Raw genomic sequence first — 21107 nt, 5'->3', positions numbered from 1 at the left:
CCTACTTAATTATTACAAAATTTTTAATATAACAAAATATACAAATTTATAAAAAATTGCGATAACATTTTATTGATTTATAATTAAACTTGCATCCAAATTTTTAAATGACAGTAAATAATTTTTTTTCCTATAAATTGTTTAAGAGACTAAATAGTTTTAATCGACATTCATTCTAATTTTAATTTATAAATCAGAAATTCAAATTTTTAGATTAAATAACATTTTCATAATGTGTATATATATATATATATATATATATATATATATATATATATATGTGTGTGTGTGTGTGTGTATATCGACTAATGTATGAATGCTCAATTCAAGTACTTCTAACAATAAGGAATATCAAGATTACAATCACCAAATCAACAAATACTTATACGTATACTGTAAAATGTTTCAATTATAAAATTTGTGATAATTTGGGTTATGCAAAAAAAAAACAGTTTTAATAAAAATAAGAGAATTAACTTATTTATAAATAACAATTTTAATTTCTTAAGGCTAAACTCGTTAATCTTTTATATTTGTTATTTAACCAATTGTTAACAAAATTTATTAACAATATATTATCACCAGAAATACACATTATATTATTATATTTTCTTCGTGAAATTAAAAACGAAGTAACAATATTAATTGTCTACTTAATAAGAATGTTAATTAAATTAAAAGATTTGATGGAATTCATTATTAACAAACGATATTTATTTAACTGACATACATTAAAAATAAGAATTTGGTTCTCAATATTAAAAGCTTATAAAAAAGCTTTAAAGAAGAAAGGACTGAAAATAAAAAATAAATATAAATATTTTATAATTTATAAGGATTTTAATTACTTTTGGAGCTTTAACTTTTTTAATAACAAATTACGTTAAAAAAGTCTTTTGAACATTTAGTATTACTATTTTTTTATATAATATTTATATACTATTTATATACTATTAATATTACTCAATAGTTTTAGTTCTTTTACTCAATCTTTTAGTTCTTACAAAGATGCAACACTAAATGTTAAATTAGAATATAAAATATATTTAATTACAATTAATAGGCTTCTGTAAAGACATTTCTTTTACACAGTGAAACTTTTAATTAAGGAAGAAGCATAACTGATTGTTATAAAATACAAAAATTTTTATTAGCATTTTTATCATTTTGCATTTTTAGTTTTATTATATATTTTATAATTTAATATGCAAAGAATTCAACTAGATAACGTTAAAATACAATCAAATAATATTTTCTAAACTCCAATTGTTGAACTGAACCAATATTAGAGTAAGGCTTTCTACTTTAGATTTTCAGTAAATGAAAAAAACAGTGAATTTTCATATATGTAAAATTAAATATAAAAATATTATTCAAATTTCAGTTCAAAATAAATACCAGCAATTTAAAATAATATAAAATCGAAAAAGTGATAGTACTACGTAAATCCAAATTTAAACAAAACCTTGGCTGTGAATAGAGAGTTATAGTAAAAAAAATATTAAAAAATATTCTCACAACATGAAATTTATTACATTAAACTATTTTTTAGTTATTCTAAGTTTCTTTCGTGTGTTAATACAATTTACAACTTTTGTAAAAATCGATCTTGTATAAATAAAAAAATTAAATATACTTCATTTTTTATATTGAATCTAATTAAAAGATGGTATCTTGTTTATTTTTCTAATAAAATATAAATTAAAATCAACTTATTACAAAATTCTGTAAAATTATCTATATTATCTTACTTAGTAGATAATAATTTTCAACATTAAATAAGAAAAAAATTTTTGTTATTAATTGTATTATTTTTAAATAAGTCAAAATATATATCTTTCTCTATGAATATTTTTGTACAAATATTTAAATTATATCACACTTGAATTTAAATTTGAATCTAAATTTTACCTATATAAGTTTATCTTCCAATATATACAAACAGTTTGAAATAAAAGAAAGATATCATCAAATTCTTATGTTAAAATTCTTAATGCGGAAGCTGTTTGTGTTTAAGTGCGTAATTCGCAACATTAAGATAAATTTGAAAATTATTAAATAGGCAATTATTTCTACTGATTAATAATTACTATACTGTATAGTGCGAAAGTTGATGCAAACTTTGTGCGAAAAGATTATAAGAATAAGAATGAACAATGAAAATAATCGAAAAAAGAGAGAAAATGATCAATATTTAATAAGCGCGGCATCAAAAATATACCTCAAAGTCTTTCTTCTTCACGACATACTCGATGTCGAATTTCTTATCCTCCAATTTGGTGATCCTATCATGGTACTCTCGCAGCACCCGTTTGATACTCTCTGCGCGATCATCGAAAGATATCGTTTTTTACAGTTTTTAATTAAACTATTAAATTTTAAATTAGAATTGAAAATTTTTCAAATATGCAGGAAATGACAATCAAATGAAAAAATTATAATTAACACAGAAGTGATTATTGATAAAACATTATTCATATATAACCTAAAATAAATAATTATATATTTCAATAGAAATGTGACCACCTAAGTAATTTATATAAATATCTATTTCAAATTATTAATGGAAGAATAAATGTATTCCAATATTATAGTTAATGATAAATGTAAATAAATATAAATTTAATATTATACTTAATCATTGAAATGTTTTACTGCATACTTCTAAATAAGAAAGTATATTGTAGAAATTCAATAATAATTGAATATTTTACTGGAAATTGCCTTATAGAACTCAACCTTTATTGTATTTAAGATTCTAAATATAATTAAAGAAAATTCATTATTTGAATAACAATTTAAATTTGGTCATATTCAAATAACTATAACTAATAAAAAATATATTTATCCGTTCTATTGATTTATAAAATAATACTAACAAATATAAAGTAAAAAAAATTGTAATAAAAAAATTATTATATATTTTGTACATTCAAATTAATATTTTAATGTCAAATAATGTTTTTTTTTAATAAATTGCTATATTTATATAAGTTATAATATAATAAATTTTATTTATGAATATCAATTCATAATTCAATTACGAAGTATATGAAATATAAGAATTATTATAATTGTTAAACAAACCCCTATTTCACTACTTACTGTTTATATTATCTGTTATAATGGAAAGAAAAATTATTAGAAGATTCAGTGAAAAATATTTTCTACTGTCAGTAAAAAACTTTACTGTAATATATCTGTAAACTTATTATTAATGTATTATGGCAGTAACAATTATTATTTTGTGAAACTTCAAATTGTTTGCAATTGTAAAATTCAAGTATTATGGAAACCGATTTTATGTTCTAATTAACAATTTTTATTTTGTTGTACAGTCAGTGGAGGTTATAAATAATTAATTTGAATTGATTGAAAACTATATGATTTTGACAATGAAATACTCAAGAACAATTTAAAAAATATATAAATTAATTAATTTTAATTGAAAAATACCTTCATTAGCATCATCGACGTTCTTTGGTTTTCCACAACGTTCTTCGATAATGCGTCTCCTTTCGGCTGCTTTTCTTTCCTGTTCTTTTTTCAATTCTTCAGCAGCTTTTTTACGCAACAGTAGCTAAAATATATAGAAATAAATTAGTGATTTGTTTTATTTTAGTAATCTATTTTTATGTAACCAAAGACTTGTTAAAATTTATTTTTAAATTTAATATTTATTTTAATTATTTTACTTTTTTTTTAATTTAATTTTAATTATTTAAAATTAATTATTTTAATTATGATAATATTATATACACACACTCACACAAGGCACGCATACACACATACACATATTTACTGATAAGATAATTTTTACAATATAAAATAAAATTATGATTCATACAATATTAACAATTTTTTTTAATTTTAAAACTTTCATGATCTTCCAAAAAGTACAGTTAAGCGCGTTCACGTTAAATAATAAAATTTAATCAAATTCTTTTCATATTTAAAGATCTGATTATTCTTAATACTATAATATATATGAAAATTTTAATTTATTTTTATTTCCTTACTAGATAATATATTATTATTGTTAAAGAATATATCTATAAGTTATTCAATTTTAATATGAATTTTGAATTTAATTACTGTAACTTTCTTTTATAAATTATATAAAAAATTAATTCATCGCACAAAAATTAAGACTCATATAAGCCATTGGGTGCTATATATAGTTGCAATAGTATTCATAGATTCAAATTCACTATTTAAAATTATCCAATAAAAAAAATTCTTAATTAACTAACTATATTTTAAGGGCTAAATTCAATTATTAGTATGAGTTAATTAATAATATGAACTTATGTAAGGCAGATTAAATTTGATGATCACATTTTTAAAGATATTCTATTGGAACTATTCGCATAATTTTTCTATTTTAACGTAAAAGTCTTAACATTTATAATTTACCCGTTAGCGTATATTATGTATGCATTATAACAAAACAAAATGTGTAGTAAAATACATGTTTATTTTTAAAAAATATGTGGTCATTTACTCACTCTTAACTTCTTTTTACGATCAGGGGTCATAAACCCTTTTTTGGCTTTCTTAGCTTTGCTCGCCTCCTCGAGACGTGCACGAACTTCTGCTCTTTTTCTATCAGTTTCCGCTTGTTTCCTTTTTCTTTCCTAAATTTAGTGTCCAAATTTTGTTTTTAATTTATACTTTGCGAAACTTATGAAATTATAAACTAAGTAAAATGGGCATAATATTGAAAATTATTAATGATTAAAGAGATATTAACATCAATTTTATTAAAAATAATTATTTATAAATAATTATAATAAAAATGAAAATTTTCAAAATATAAGTTCTTTTTATAAAAAAGTATTGTTCACTGAATTTATAAATTACGTAGAAAAGTTTGCTGAAATTATATTGTAATTTACAATAGTAAATATTAAAAATATTTTTAATAGAAAATAAATATTTAATAATGAAAATAGAGCTTTATCTATCCAAAAATGTCGATATTTCCTTTTACGTACATCCTCGATACGCTTTTTCTGTAAATAAAAATATCACAAAAATTAATCATAATTATAAATTATTTTTAATAGTTAAACTTAAGTTATTAATTTTACATTATTTTTTAATTATTATAATTTGAAATTCATTATCCAAATTTTTTACAAAATAAATAAAAAAATATAAAATTTTTATTTTACGTAGACAAGACTTTTTATAGTGTAGATAAAAGAATTATACATTTTAGAATAATAATTTTTTATTTAATTGTAGATGTTAAATGCAATTTTTTAAATAATTTATTTTTTAAAGTAAAAAGATATTCTTAATATGTAGTGCATTTCAATATTATTATATGTAATAAAAATAATTACTATGGAAATTAATAATTACAAAATATTTATTGCAACATAAGATTCAGAATGCATTGTGAGAGAAAAATATTGTTTTATAAAAAGAAATCACATAATATTAAAATGATATAAAGATACATGCATATTAACTAAATAATAAGCGTTTGTATTTCTAAAAAAATCAAGGAACTAAATTTAGTTTATAGGTTATAGACATGCAGCTGCATATATAAAAACGTATGAGTAGGTAGAGTATCTACTTTACCACTGAATCCCTGAGGTAGTGTTGAGTATTAATTGTTTTGTTATTTCTACGAACCCTCGTAATCTACAGAGTATTTTTACAGCTTTTTCCCTTCCTTTTTTATATGGATTTTATCCATTAATATAAAAACATTACTTATGTATAATTCAATAGTCTTTATTTACCTTAATTCAAATTCAAATTGTGTACATTTCACGTCATTTTTTTTATTACCGAAAATTGATTATTATGTAAATATAAGCGAATAACTAAAAATATAATGAAAAATTTAAAATAGTTTCAGTGATTACTTTTACATATAAATAACTTTAAATTATTCTTTGTATTGTATTTTTATTAATGAATATATTATTTTATATTTTATATTATACATAGAAATTGAATGAGGTTTGATTAATTTATAAAACACTAGACTATCAATCATAACATAATAAATATTTTTGAGTACGATTAAAGATCTTAATATATAATTATCATCAAGTTATCATAGTTAGATAGAATAAACAACATTTTACAATATTTTTTATGGAATATTTAACAACAAATATATATTAATGTTAATTATATGCAATATATTTATTTCAACAATCGATAAAAGTATATAAAAAAATATTTTTTTATAAAATTGAAATAAATTAGTTATATATATTTTAAATATAATAAAAAAACTTATATAAGATTATTTAACAAGTTTTCAAGTTTTAATTTGAAAAATAATAATACATTTAACATTTAGTTCAAATAATTATGTATTTATATTTGATAAATTATCTATATTTAAAATAACGATTTCAATATTTTCACATAGATTTTTAATCGACATTTTATTTTATATTTTTTATGAATAAAATAGAATTCGTCAATTTACAAAAAATATAAAACATATATAAAATGTTAAAAAAGGTATTAGTTTGAAATCAAATAGTTGAATTATAATTGTAACAAATAATGATTATGACGAACAATAAAATAAATCTGTTTTAAAATACTTTATATAAAAATTTAACAAAAATTATTTATTTAAATTTATTAAAATTTGTATGTATTGTACAATATATTTGACATTTTTGAAAATATGAAATGTGCTGCGAATAAAGATAAAACAAATAATATACAAATATTAATTATGGAATTCAACAATGGCAATATTATTACACATTTCCGTTTTATTTTAAATTCAAAAATACAAGTGAATAATTTTATAGAAATAGATTTTTCACCATCAGGAATTATAAAAGCACATAAACCAATGAACTGCACAATATATGTGCGTATGTTTGCATGCGAAAAAAGAAATAAAATATTGAGTGATTCGCAGTCGTTTTTAATATGCTCTTCTATGAACATTTAAAATTTGCAATCGATACGATTTGGTCATCATATTGAAAAATCTGGAAAAACATATTCAACAGAACAAATTTCTAATAGATAACATAAAAATGGAAGTAAATCAATATAAAAATATCATATAAATTAACTTTTTTGTTCAAATTTAACCATTGAAAACATAAGATTTATTTAAATATCATTTTCAATTAATGTAGATAATTCCGTATTCCTACGTTCTGTAAATTTCCAAAAATATCAGATGCCATGTTTTAATTTGTACACATAGGAAAGCACAGTTTCTATACATTTATATATAGAAATATAATTGAAAGTATAAAGAGTATGTTCAAACTATCAATACACCAGGAAAACTAAAACTGCAGATATACCATACCTTTGAATAATTTAAATACTGTACGTATTCAGCATTTCAATTTCCATAGAAAAATTAATTCATTAAATATTTTCAATTTGCGTTGTTGATTTTTCATTAAAATATGAAGATAAAATAAGTGTTTTCAGCACATGAAGATGAAACATCAATTTGAAACGGGAATATGTAACAAATAAAATTTTAAAAATTACTTTTGTATAAATGCGCATATATATATATATTTCTTTAAAAATCTTCAATAATAAATTTTGCGTAGAACAATAATAAAAATTTGAATAATAATTATTTATAAAATAGTAATTATTAGCAGAAAATAATTCTTGCCTTTGAAATTGATACAATATATTTAAAAGATTTTTTTTGTTTAATACATTAATTTATTTATATTCTATGTATTCATTTAATATTGAATAATTATAGTAGCATAAAAATATTAATTTATTTAAACATATAATTTCTGTTCTGTATACTGGACAACATTTTTACAATTCAATTATAATATACTAGCATTATGGCAAAATATACTATTATTTACGATTTTTTATTAATAATACACTTTACAAAATATGTAATCTCAGATTAAATAAAATATTATACTTATAGAAAATAAAATATTGGTATACATTATGTATATTATTATTTTGTAAATAAAAAGAAATTTCTCCATCATTTATCTAGTAAAGTGGATTTCAGTTAGCTATGAAAACTAATTGTCACGAAATATAATGTAGTAATTGTTTTATTATTAATTTTATATGGATTTTTAATAATTCTCAATTTTCATTGCAAATGCTTAAAAAAATATATACCATGCATTATAAATAAAAAACATTAATGTTAATAATTTTATAAACATGAATTAACAAAACAAAAAATTATATTAAAAAGTAATAAATTTCTATTTATAAAGATCTAAAAAATCAATATTTCTTAAAATAATAAGTTAAATAATCAATGGAAAGTATATATTTTGTAATTTATATATAATTACAGTTTTTATAACGAATGTTATTTATATAAAGAAAATGGAAAGAAATTTAAATGTTAGTTAAAAACTGATACTTATTTGAGTTAGTAATTTATGAAAAAATAGTCCCATCATGACTGAATATTTTAGTCAAATTTTCACCGTTTGCTTGTAAACCTTTTGGCATGTATGAATAAGATATTCCAAAGATACGTTTAATTAAATTTTATATGTTCCAATTTTTAAATTTAATGCTGTATTATTTATTTTGATAAAATAAAAAATTATTTTTTTAGTACTTTTGTTATGTTTCGTTTTAAAATACTAATTAAAGTAATTCTCAGGATTTTGTAGAAAAATATTTTCAATTCTTAAAGCTTTTAACAGTTATTAAAAATTTAAAACAATTTAAATATAATATAATATTAGTTGTTTTAATAGTTGTTTGTAATTACGAATAATAGTATACGAATTTTAATAAATCTTCCTATTTGATACATACCTAACCTCATCGTCAGCCATCTTTGAATCTAGTTGTTAGTGATTGATCCCTAAAATATAAAAATATTGCCTGTAGAAATGTATTACAAAGCATCTTAAATTTGTTTAAAATCTCAAATTATTGATTACAAATTTATTACAAATTGAATAATCACTGTAATATATTCTTATATGTGTATCAATATCAATATTATGTTTAAATACCAATATAACTTTTGGTATCACTCTATACAATATTTTCATAATTGATATACGATAATTTAATGTTTAAATATTTGAAACTTTTTTTAAATACCATTATATTTATTACCTTTACTTTATGTATCATGTTTACTACGAATTATTTAGAAATTTATAACATATTCTGAAAATATTCTAATGAACATATTCTAATTGAAAGAATAATGATATTATAGTAATACATGAAAATTCAGTACACTAATAAAAGGAAGAATGTACTAAACGTAATTATTTATACACAATTGCAAATATAGTTATATATAATCTAGCGATAAGATTAATTTTATTTTGTACATTACATTGAATTACATTGAATATTTATATTTTATAAAACTTATTTTTCACTATTAAGAAATTAATCTATTTGATAACGTAAACTTGGTTAAACTGAATGAAAATTTAACAGCTGTATCTACATAATTATATAAAATAAAATAAAACAATTTACGTTAAATAGTTCATAGTGGAATTCAGAAACATCAAATATGGAAATTGCGAAATTTTAACAATATATACATAACTATTCATTAGCGCGATAACATGGTTAAAGCATTCGAATCGTTCAAAAATAGTCATCTACGTATATGTTTCTTTTCCTCTTCTTACTCGTCCGAGCCAAATTTGGTTACAACGATCACCATTTTCGTATCCGTATCACTTTACTCCAGTTTTATAATTTCAATGGAAAATATGTTTATAGTCAACAATCAATGTATTTCTTATAATAATACTATTAGATTTATATGAAAATACTATTAGATATATATATATATATATATATATATATATTTATATATTTATATATTATATACTGCTTTTAAAATTGAACTAACATCTTTTATTATCCCATCAAATAAATAATAATTTAATAACAAAAACTAACCTTTTTAAAATGTTTCTATAAAAGAAGAAATAAAATAATAAATTTGTTATATGAATTTATTTTTCTACTATGACATAATAAAATTAAATTATATCAGAAGTTATTTACATTTCATTTCAAATTACTTGCATCAAACAATTTCAATAATAATGGAATAATTTTTTAATGGAATATATCAAATAATTTTTAGTTTTCAAATACCAGTACAAAAATAATATCGTTTTTTATTACTGAAATAGTAGTTCAGAGCTAGTATTATTGTAATCAAATAAATTATTAATTGATTATGAAAAATCAGTATTTATATTTATATTATAAACATAAATATTAAATCACTTTTCATACAATTAAAACGAAAATGATAAAAATATTTTATTGAATTATAATATTATTATATATGAATTATTGCAAATATTTAATAAGAAAAATTATCCAAATAAAATTTTAAATATTTTTGATTTTCAAAGCACATTTTACTTTTAATTTTAATATACCCAATGTAAAAAATATGTACATATGAATGAATACATTTCATATACGTTCAATGACAAATTTATTCCTAAATAATTTATTTATTTCCATATCTACTATGTTTAGTAAATTATGTTACAGAAAAAAAATTGAATGAATTACAAAATTTTTGTTCAATAACAGAATTCGGTATGATATCGTAGAACTTTTCTTTGAATAAAGGAATATAAAATGTCTGTACATTTATATTTTAGATATATTTTGGAACATATTGTACTATATGAGAAACAACGATAAAATAAATTATAAAATATTTAACTCAATCAACATTGTGATAAAAAATCTTTTTCTAAATATTCACACATTATGACAAATATGTAATATTTGGATTATTAAACGTATAATTTGCTACTATTATAAAAATACTAATTAATTGAAGATAATATTAATTACTTTATTACTTTAGGTTTTTTCACAATGAGTGTATACGTAATGAAATGAATAATGAAGAAAAAAGGAGAAAGAGAGAATAAGGGTAAAGGATAAAATATACCGATAGAATATTAAAATTTAAACAAACTAAATTAATGATTTTCCATACTATTATATTTTTCACTAACATATCTTAATTATTTAAAACTATTATTTCAATTAAAAACAAATATTAAAAATTCTAAATAATATTAAAGAATGAAAATGAAATAATTAGAGTATCAAGGAAACTTTTATATTAAACGAGACAATGATTCATAGAAATTATAAACAGATATACCATATATACATTATGTACATTGTCAAACTAAAGTATAATTTACTTGTTAACTTATAACGACATTATTATGTTCAATGAATATTTCATCATTATTTCAATTCATTTAATATTTAACACCATCCCTGATTCTCTTATTATTTGTTAACTTTTCCATTGTCCTAATTTCTATTATTTTATTTATAATATTTTGTTATTTATTTACATTATTCTCAAAATTCATTTATACATATTATTTTTAACTAATTGTGAAGTAAATAGAATAATATATGTAAGTAGAAATTCCGTAGAATCGGTGTCATTGACCTAAAAATTCTATTATTTTGATTCATTCTTTTTTTTCTGAAATCTTAATATATTATTAAATATTTAATCTTTTTATTTAATCTTTTTAGTTACATTACATCCTGAAAGAGTATGTAGAACAGTATATGTTATTAATAAAACATATATAAATATTTTTAAACTTAAACAGTTGCAAAATCATATAGTTTAGATTGAAACTAAGAATAGAATTTCTTTGACTTTGAAGCAGTTCCAATATGTTCTGCAGAAGTTTTTCAATTAAAAGTAAAAAAATTGTTTTAATAATATAATTAAATACTAACATAATATTTTTTCATTTATTTATGAATTTTAGATGTGTTCATTTTAATTAAATTTATAAATTTAGTTATATAAATAAGTAATAAATATCTTAATAAAAAAACATAGTAAAAATATACACTCAAATAACTATACTTTATATAATCAATAAGAATAATACATATTACAATATTGAAAATTAATTTTATTATGCATTTGAAAGAATTTGATGAAATAAATATAAATTCACTTACTTATTTCACTTATTACAAATTTAGTAAATTCTATTTATACATCACAATAAAAATATATTTTATGAATTATTTTTAAAATATTATAAAACTGTCCTTAAAAAGTTAATAAATATATTTATTATTAAATTGCACTTTATTTTATAAATTTAAAATTTATATATAAATTAAAAATTATGTTAGTATTTAGTTATGTTGTAAAAACAAATTTTTTTATTTTTAATTTTATTATATACAGATATACAATTTTTCTTATAAATCATATTCCTTCAACTGTATGATTATGTTAACGTTCCAAATTTATTTGAATAAAAAATAACATTTTTTCAATTTTATTTATCATTTTTAAATTCAAATAGTGGAAATTTTAAATGTGAATAATAGTTTTCATTATTTTCATAAAGATTTTTTTGATAATTGAAATTCTATCATTAGTAAATAGTAATAAGATAATAGAGGCAATTTATACAATTAAGGATATTGGATAACCACTTTCGAATTTGTATAAATAAAAGTACAGAAGAGTGAGGAGTATTAGATAATAAAAAAGAATCGAAAATGGGAAGAGAAAGTAAGAATGTGAATAAGAAGATAAAAAACAAAGGGTTATATGAAGATCATTAATTGGTTCATATATAAATAACAATTAATTTATAAATAATTACATATATATATATTTATATTATATATTTTTTACAATTATATTATATGTATTATATATATTAAAATCTAATTGTGTGGCTTTTGAGTTTTTCTAAACTCAATGTATAACTTAGTATCTATATAAAAAGTTAAGAACTCAATTTGATCAAATATATAAATTTGCTTCTAGACAAATCCTTATGGTTTTATCAAACTCGAAATATTCTGTCGGAATATCAGCAGTTATACAATTTTCATTATATATGGAGTTGAATGATAAATGCACATAATTTTAGCCGCAACGATTTGTCAATAATTAAACAGAATAAAAGTGGTATGCATTTAATTGCATTTTAAAAAAATAGCATCTAAGTAGAAATACTTTGGTTGAAGAACTTTAATTAGACAATGAAAAATATATTATAGAGTATGTGTCACTTTCGAGATTGCGTAAAATTAAGTTATATGTTATTTACATTTTATCTAAAAAAGTATTAAATCTACAAATCAAATAAATATTTTTATAATTTTCTCTTAATTTATTAATGAATTTATTTATTCTTTACATTTTATATATACTATCATAAATTCTTCATTATTAATTTTGAAATTAACGACAATGTAAAAGTAAGTTTATGAAATAAATATATAATATAATTGATAAAATATCAAATAAGTTAAAAATAAAATTGTAGAACAATTTGACTTAAAATTATAAATAAATTTTGAATACATTTATAAGTTTTTACAATACATTATATTTATTATATTATATAAAACATTATTGATACACAATTGTAGACAAATTTTTATATGAATTAAAAAATAAAGATATTTAAATTTTATCACCATTTTCTGTTTGAAATAAATATGAATGTATAAATAGTCAAACAATTACATTGTACAAGTAAAACTACTTTATATGATATTTTTATTTATAATGATGAAAGCAAAACCGAACGGTATGTTCGCTAAATATGGAAGCCAAGGGCCTCGAAAGTTATTTTGATCTACCGTAATAATGGCAACGGACACGAGGTGGCTCTGATGTTAGGGAAATACAGAAAAATTAATTGAAAAATTAAGTTATTTTATTTTAAACTTTTTTTTATAATAAAATACTACTAAAATATATGTAGATAAATATATATATATATATATATATATATATTAGAAATCATGATCACATTTGCTTAAATAGTAAATTAAATAGAACACCAATCTGAACAAAATAAATGTTGTTGATTTAGACCATAATGAAATATTGCCATCTACAATTTAAGTATTTAATTTTTTGATAACTATATTTTTATCTAAAGATATAATAAAAATTATACGTGGTTAAAAGAAGATAAATAAAAGAAATTCTAATATGATTACTATTTTAAGATTTTTAAAGTAAAATAGTTGTTTTTCCAAATTTGAATTTAAATTCTCTTACTATTATAAAAAAATTATATTTTTAAATATAATTAATAATATTATTTATAATTTTCATTTTAATGTTAAAGTGGCTTTATTTTTAAAAGTTTCAGTTAATTAAAATATAAACATATTAATGTTTATAGTATAATCTATATAATATATAATATATAATATATAATATATAATATATAATATATTATAATATATATATTATAATATATTATATTATTATATAATAATAATAATAGTATACACTAGTATACAGTATTTGATAATACAATTTATAACTGTTCTCAATAATAAAAATTTATATGATACAACCTACAAGTGTTTTATTAAAATTAATTTTAATATCAATTTTACATTTTAATATTTACTAATTTTCTGATGACAAATAGAAATATTAAAATATTATAAAATTTTTTCAAATATAAATAATATTGATTTTATGAAATAATATATTACATATTATGTTAAATTTTTATATCATTGAAAACGATATATTAAATTCGAAATATTTATTCTAAATAATTATTATCAGTATTATTTTATTCTTTTAAATAGAAGATATATTAAAATTTAGGGATATACTTGATTGTTCTGGAATCCATTAATTGGTTTCCCTTTTGTGAAATTTAGATTTGTTATAATTTAAAAAAATATTTTCAATAATAGAAAATTATGAAAATATTATAATATTTGTGCATTGTGCTATCTACACTGACATCCAACCTGTAAATACACACGAATAAATTTGCAAATATATTTTCAATAAATATGTATATATATATATATATATATCAACGTATACAATGTAATTTTCAAAATTATTAAAAGAATTCTTTTATAATACTATTATTATAAATAGACTAATATTATAAATAAAATATAATATATATTTATTTATTCTACATAAATATTATATATATTTTTAAATTAGTTGTATTTCAGTATTATTTTTAAGAAGTAATCGTCTGCAAATTATAAAAATTAATTATTTCAAACATTCTAAATATTATGAATAATTTATCTTCCTTTACTTAATTTTCAAATATTATTTTATATACGTGTTTCCACTTATTTATATTCAGTAATTATATTTATTTTAATTTAATCACATCAATAAAATGACCCAAGGTTTTTTTTATTATAAATAGTTGAAATCCACCACAGAATTTTGAGAAATATTACAAATGACATAAAATATGGTCATATAAAAAATAACTCCTGATAATAATATAATTTATAATCGTTATTTTTTAAATTATTATAATTAATAATAAATTAAATATTATATATATATATATAAATTATTGATATAATGTACTAAAAAGTAGCATCGATGAATAAAAAACTTTCCTATTATAACTAAACATAAATCATTCTGTAATTTTCTAAAAACCGAAATATAAATTTTTCTAAAATTAACAATATTATAGATTTATATAATATAAAAATTATATTCTTCATAATAAACATGATAATAAAATACATGTTAACAATTAGAAATCGTAATGCATTCAAAAATATATATTAATCATAAAATGAATATCCTTTTACTTTTAATAATAACAAAAGATTTTGTAGCTCAGAACAAAATATTATAAAATAAATATGTATATTTCAAGATATATTAATAAAAAGGTTTAATTCTGATATTATGTGAAATTTGTATTATGTGTAAGATTTTTAATTTTTTAAAATTTCTATTAAATTTTAATAAATTAAATATTTTCATTTGTTTCTATTACTTATATTGATTATAATATTATTAGAATGCTAATGATTTAAAATATCTTATTACATAATTCTAAATAAGTACAAGAGAAATTATTATAGAAATATTGAATTTCTAAACTACATTAAATAATTAGTAACAATAATATTATGAATAATGAAATGGTTTCATAAAAAAAGTAATATTATATACATATATATATTTAAATATATATAAATAAGTAAATATATATATATATATATATATATATATATATTTACTTATTTATTTATTTATTTGCATATATAAATTTTTTTTGCTATATAATACTTTTACTTACTTTTATTATATATCGAAAGATTTAACTGCTTGTGACTACTCAACGGAACCGTCTGCAGCTGACTGTGTAAAAGTCACGACGTAAGAGAAGTCGTTTAGTCGTCGTCGGGTACAAATAAAAAAATAATAAGGAGACCGAAATATAGAGAGAGACTGAAAAAGAGAGAAAGAGAAAACGAGAGAGGTGGTAAAGTAAGACAGAATCAAGAGCTTGGATGATTGGTCAGGACGTTTTTAGGCGCAACAGCGAACTAACCAGCTATGCTTTGCTCTTTCATTCGTTTTAAAATAACTAATCTGAAAACAGTACGGTTTAAAAGAAATGGAAGCTAAGCATGAGCCATAAAATATGATACACCCACTCATCCATACCCATCCTTATTAATATCCATGCAAATATGCACGTACGCATGCTCGCTTACTTAAAAATATACATATATACATATATAATGTTCATCTCATAAAAAGGGGTATGAGACAATAAAATATTTTTCAAAACTGTGTTATTTTAATATAGAAGATATATAATAAAATCTTATAAAAATTAATGATATTTTATTAATTAATAAACGTCAAATATTGATATTTAAATATATCTATTGAAATTAAAGAAGGAAAAGTTTTTCTATGATAATGTTTGATACCATCTATAAGAATAATATATAAATTTATTTATTATACTAATAAAAACTTGAGTTTCTTTAAAATATTAAAACGATGTTAATATTATCATGTATGCAATTATCAGTAGTTATACAGAATGAAATATTATTAAAATATATTCAAATGTATTTTCATAATATATCACATCAAGATTTGCATCTTTATTAAAACATAAGTAATTTATATATCAATTTACTAATGACTAATATTTGAATTTCAATAATCATTAAGGAAAAACATCATAGGGATCATCAAACTTATTCCTACTATTAATAAGATAAATTTATGTTATATTTAAGGGATATAAAAATAAAATTTGACTAAGTTATTGAAACACAAAATTTCAATAGGAACCCTTAACTAATTTTATATATTTGTAGATGCATTGATAGTTATTATTACATGAATCTATATTTTTAAAACTTTCATTTCAAATATTTTTTCGATATAAAAGTATAATAATTAAAATCGTTATTATACAAAAATTGACCTATATTATAATTTTAAAAAGTGAAATTAATATAAATAACCAAAACTACTTAATAAAGCAATAATATATATTAGAATATACAATAGAAATATTGTAGAATATTAACCATCATATTAATTATTTTATTAATTATTTATTAGCATTTTTCATAACTATTGATGCTTACGCAATAAAAATCATCAATAAATAATTATAATTATTGTATAAGGTATACAAATATATGATTAATAATATTATATTTTATATTAAAACAATTCATACTTAATAATATATATAAATTTAAAGAGAATAGCTCGTAGTCATAATTATACTTACATGTAGTATAAATAAAATTCATAAAAAGTACAGAATTAAAAATTATAATTATTTAAATAGATAAGAATCTCTATTTAACTACTTACTATTTAATATATAATATTAATTATGTATGTCTTTATTAAAAAATTTTAAATACAGATGTTCATAAATTAATTAAAATTTAAAAAAATAGTCTATTTCATTTTTATTTCAAAATAATAGATAAAATATTTTGACATATTAAGACCAAAAAAAAATTATTTTAAGAATATTGAAACGATTAAACATTAAATTTTAAATAACTAAACATTGTATATACAAGCTTCAAATGATAAATAAATTTCAAATTATTTAGACAATTTAAATTATTCATTAAGCATTAACATTTAAACTAGAATTTTCAAAATTATATATTATAATGTGTAGAGAAATATTCTGTTTATTTCAAATTATTAAAATAGTTTAATTCGTATATGGAAAGTGAAATAAATTTGATTTTTACAGTATTAAATAATATACTCTTTAAATAGAAATAATTAATGAATAAAAATAGAAATAATTTAAACAGAAATTCTTTACACTATTAAAATTTGTAAACGCAATGTTTAAAAAACAATTCTATCTCTTCATTTTAATAACGTAACTTTAATCAGAAACTTAAATTCTTATACAAATTTTTACAAATATTTACCAATGTAAATTATGCATTAATATTTTCAAATATATCTAATTATAATTTTTTTTTCTAGTTCCTCAAAATATTCTTTATTTATATTTGAACTCCACATAAACATTTTCGAATAAATTAAGGTATATGTTTATTGAATAAAATTTTCATAAGATTTTTCATTATTTATGTAAAAAAAATATTTTTTTTTAATTACTAAATGATCTCCTTAAATATCCTTATTTTATTAATGTATATTATAAACATATTATATAATTATATTATACAGTTTTTTACATATTATACATTATAACATATTATAACATATAATTATATATAATATAATTATATGTTATAATAATATATATAATATAACATATTATATAATTATATTATACAGTTTTTTTAATGTTTAATATTTTCTACTAAATGTTACATTTTTTCTTTTTTATCAATACATTTAACAATACTTAGATTTTATAACTTATAAAATAAGGATGACAATAATTATCATAGAAATATATTTGAATTAATTAATTTTATCCATATATTTCTGTAATAGTATTTACATTGAAAATTTGTTGAAATTTAATACGTTTCTTTATAATACGTATTTTCACTAAGTATGCAAGAATTTTTAAATATTACAATTTCCGAATTAGAAAAAATTTTTTAATTTAAATTAAATAATAAAATATATAATGTAAACTTATGGAAATTTGATACATGTATAGCATTTTATAAGATTCTCTTAACGTATTACTATCATTTTTTATATAATTTTAAATAATGATAATTTATTCGAAATTTTAATACTATCTGTTAATATTTAATTTTATTATTATTATTGTTATTATTATTATTATTATTATTATTATAATTATTATTATTATTTATATTTTAAATATAATTTATACTTAATATTTAAATACTTACACTTATGTGGAGAAAGATAGAAAGTCATATTTCACGTCAAATTATATAAGAATAAATTATAATTCGAGATTTTCGGCAATACATGCAAATCATTAGATACGATTATGTAGTACAACATATGATAAGCAACGTTAAGATTTTGATAAAACAGCTTTCTATAATATCTTCTAATGATAAATTAAAAAAAAATCTAAAAAGTTTATTCATTGTACTTTTTAGATGGCGACTAGATTCCTAAATTATTTATTAAATTCGATCGATTATAAAAAATATTGCAATCAATATTATCATTAGTCAGTATTCAATTAGTATAATTTAGAGCTAGGATTTTATCCATATCATAGAACTATAAAAATATATCAATTAGACAAAATATACGACCAGACATGACGTAATATATTTTTTTTAGAAACAATTATTTACAATAACTTTAAATATAAATAACTAATCTATAAAAATATATTAGTATTTTATATGATCTATTAGTAATTTAAAATTTTAATTATTTTAATTTTTTAGTACAATATGTTAATTTTTACTAATGATTTAATTTTATGATACTAATGAAAAGGTTGATAAAATTTCGGTTTCTGAAAAGTTATATTATTAATTAATATTTACAACAATATTTTATTACAAGAAATACATACATTTAGCTTAATTTGTTCCAATAATAAATGTGACAAAATGTTGTTATAAATAGAAATCTTATGTTTGTTCTAAATTACCAATGTTCTTATACAATTTACCAATTAAAGGGGTATGTAACTATAATTTGCTTCATTAAAAAATCATCGTCATGATTAGTATTCATTAATTATAATTATCATTGAAGGGTAATTGATCATCAAAGGGTTTCCTACGTGATAAGTTTTTTTTCAAATTCAAAGTTTGTTTGGTAATATAAAAGGAGGAAAAGTATAATATAATAGCACTAATGTGGGTTGAGTCAATTTCTATTTTTGGAATGTGGGTCACCCATAAAACCAAGAGTTTGTCCCGTGACGTCACAAGCGTGAGCGGTTGTCCTAGCAACATGGATACGAGGTTAACTACCTTTCTGTTGTACTTGCAATATTACCCCTTCATATATATATATATACATATGCTCATAACAAAGCTATGGTATTGATAGAGTAATATTCTGAATTTCTTTTCGTTAATATTGACGAATTACGACAATTTAATACTACTGAATAGTAAATAAAATTTTAATTCTTAAACGCATAATAAATAAAATATACTATAATTATACTTAATTATAGTATATTATATTATAGTACTTACAATATAATACAATATATACAATTATAATACTCAATAATTAATTTTTTTAAATTATTAATTTCTCTAAATTTACATGAAATATCTGTCATTTAAATGGAAAAAGTATTTAGTTACTATGTTTAGTATAAAAAGTTAATATTTAAAAGTTTATTCTTATTTTATATTCTAATTGGATGGCAAGTATAATATATAAAAAATTGTAATATATTTTTGTTGATATGGAATTTATAAGTTTCCATTATTTTCTTTTCATATAATTTTTTATCTAAAAATCTGAATATTATTCAGATTGAATAAAAATTATTTAAATTCCAAAAGAGCGTTTTTTCGTGTACGTGTATTATCTAGAATATCTGTTTTCATTAATTATAATTATAAAGGCTATTAAAAATGACCAGGTTTTATTTAAAAAAATAACAATTTTATATAATCGTATAAAATTTTAATATATTAAAATATATGATAATTTCGATTATGTTCTTTCAATCTTAAGCTAACATAATATGTCGTCTTTCGTATCCATGGAGATATATGCACACGATAAGTGATATACCGTAATTATAAAGTAAAAATTAAGTTACAAATTTTTTTATGAATGTTCAGAAAAAGTTAATATTATGTATATATTCATAAATAACTTTCAACAATTCATTAATAAT

General features: G+C 18.7%; 1 protein-coding gene across 6 annotated transcripts in view; it reads right to left on the bottom strand.

The window, feature by feature from the left end:
- Window positions 1-16273, bottom strand: part of wupA (troponin wings up A) — a 35955-nt gene extending 19682 nt beyond the window's left edge. For 2 of the 6 annotated variants that reach the window (XM_011505223.1, XM_011505222.1), the window contains exons 1-5: window positions 16110-16273; window positions 8793-8836; window positions 4998-5015; window positions 4509-4637; window positions 3457-3580 (exon numbers count right to left, since the gene is read on the bottom strand). In XM_011505223.1, the coding sequence (XP_011503525.1) occupies window positions 3457-3580; window positions 4509-4637; window positions 4998-5015; window positions 8793-8807 (286 nt within the window). In that variant the 5' untranslated portion in view covers window positions 8808-8836; window positions 16110-16273. Of the gene's footprint in view, window positions 1-2221; window positions 2323-3456; window positions 3581-4508; window positions 4638-4997; window positions 5016-8792; window positions 8837-16109 lie in introns of all 6 variants that reach the window. The other 4 variants (XM_011505221.1, XM_011505224.1, XM_011505227.1 and 1 more) reach the window with 4 other exon arrangements.
- Window positions 16274-21107: the final 4834 nt, after the last annotated feature.

The sequence above is a fragment of the Ceratosolen solmsi genome, unplaced genomic scaffold (genome assembly GCF_000503995.2).
Source record: "Ceratosolen solmsi marchali unplaced genomic scaffold, CerSol_1.0 scaffold93, whole genome shotgun sequence".
Taxonomy (NCBI): Eukaryota; Metazoa; Arthropoda; class Insecta; order Hymenoptera; family Agaonidae; genus Ceratosolen; species Ceratosolen solmsi.
Note: the sequence above shows the minus strand (reverse complement) of the source record. Positions and strands in the feature narration are given on the sequence as shown.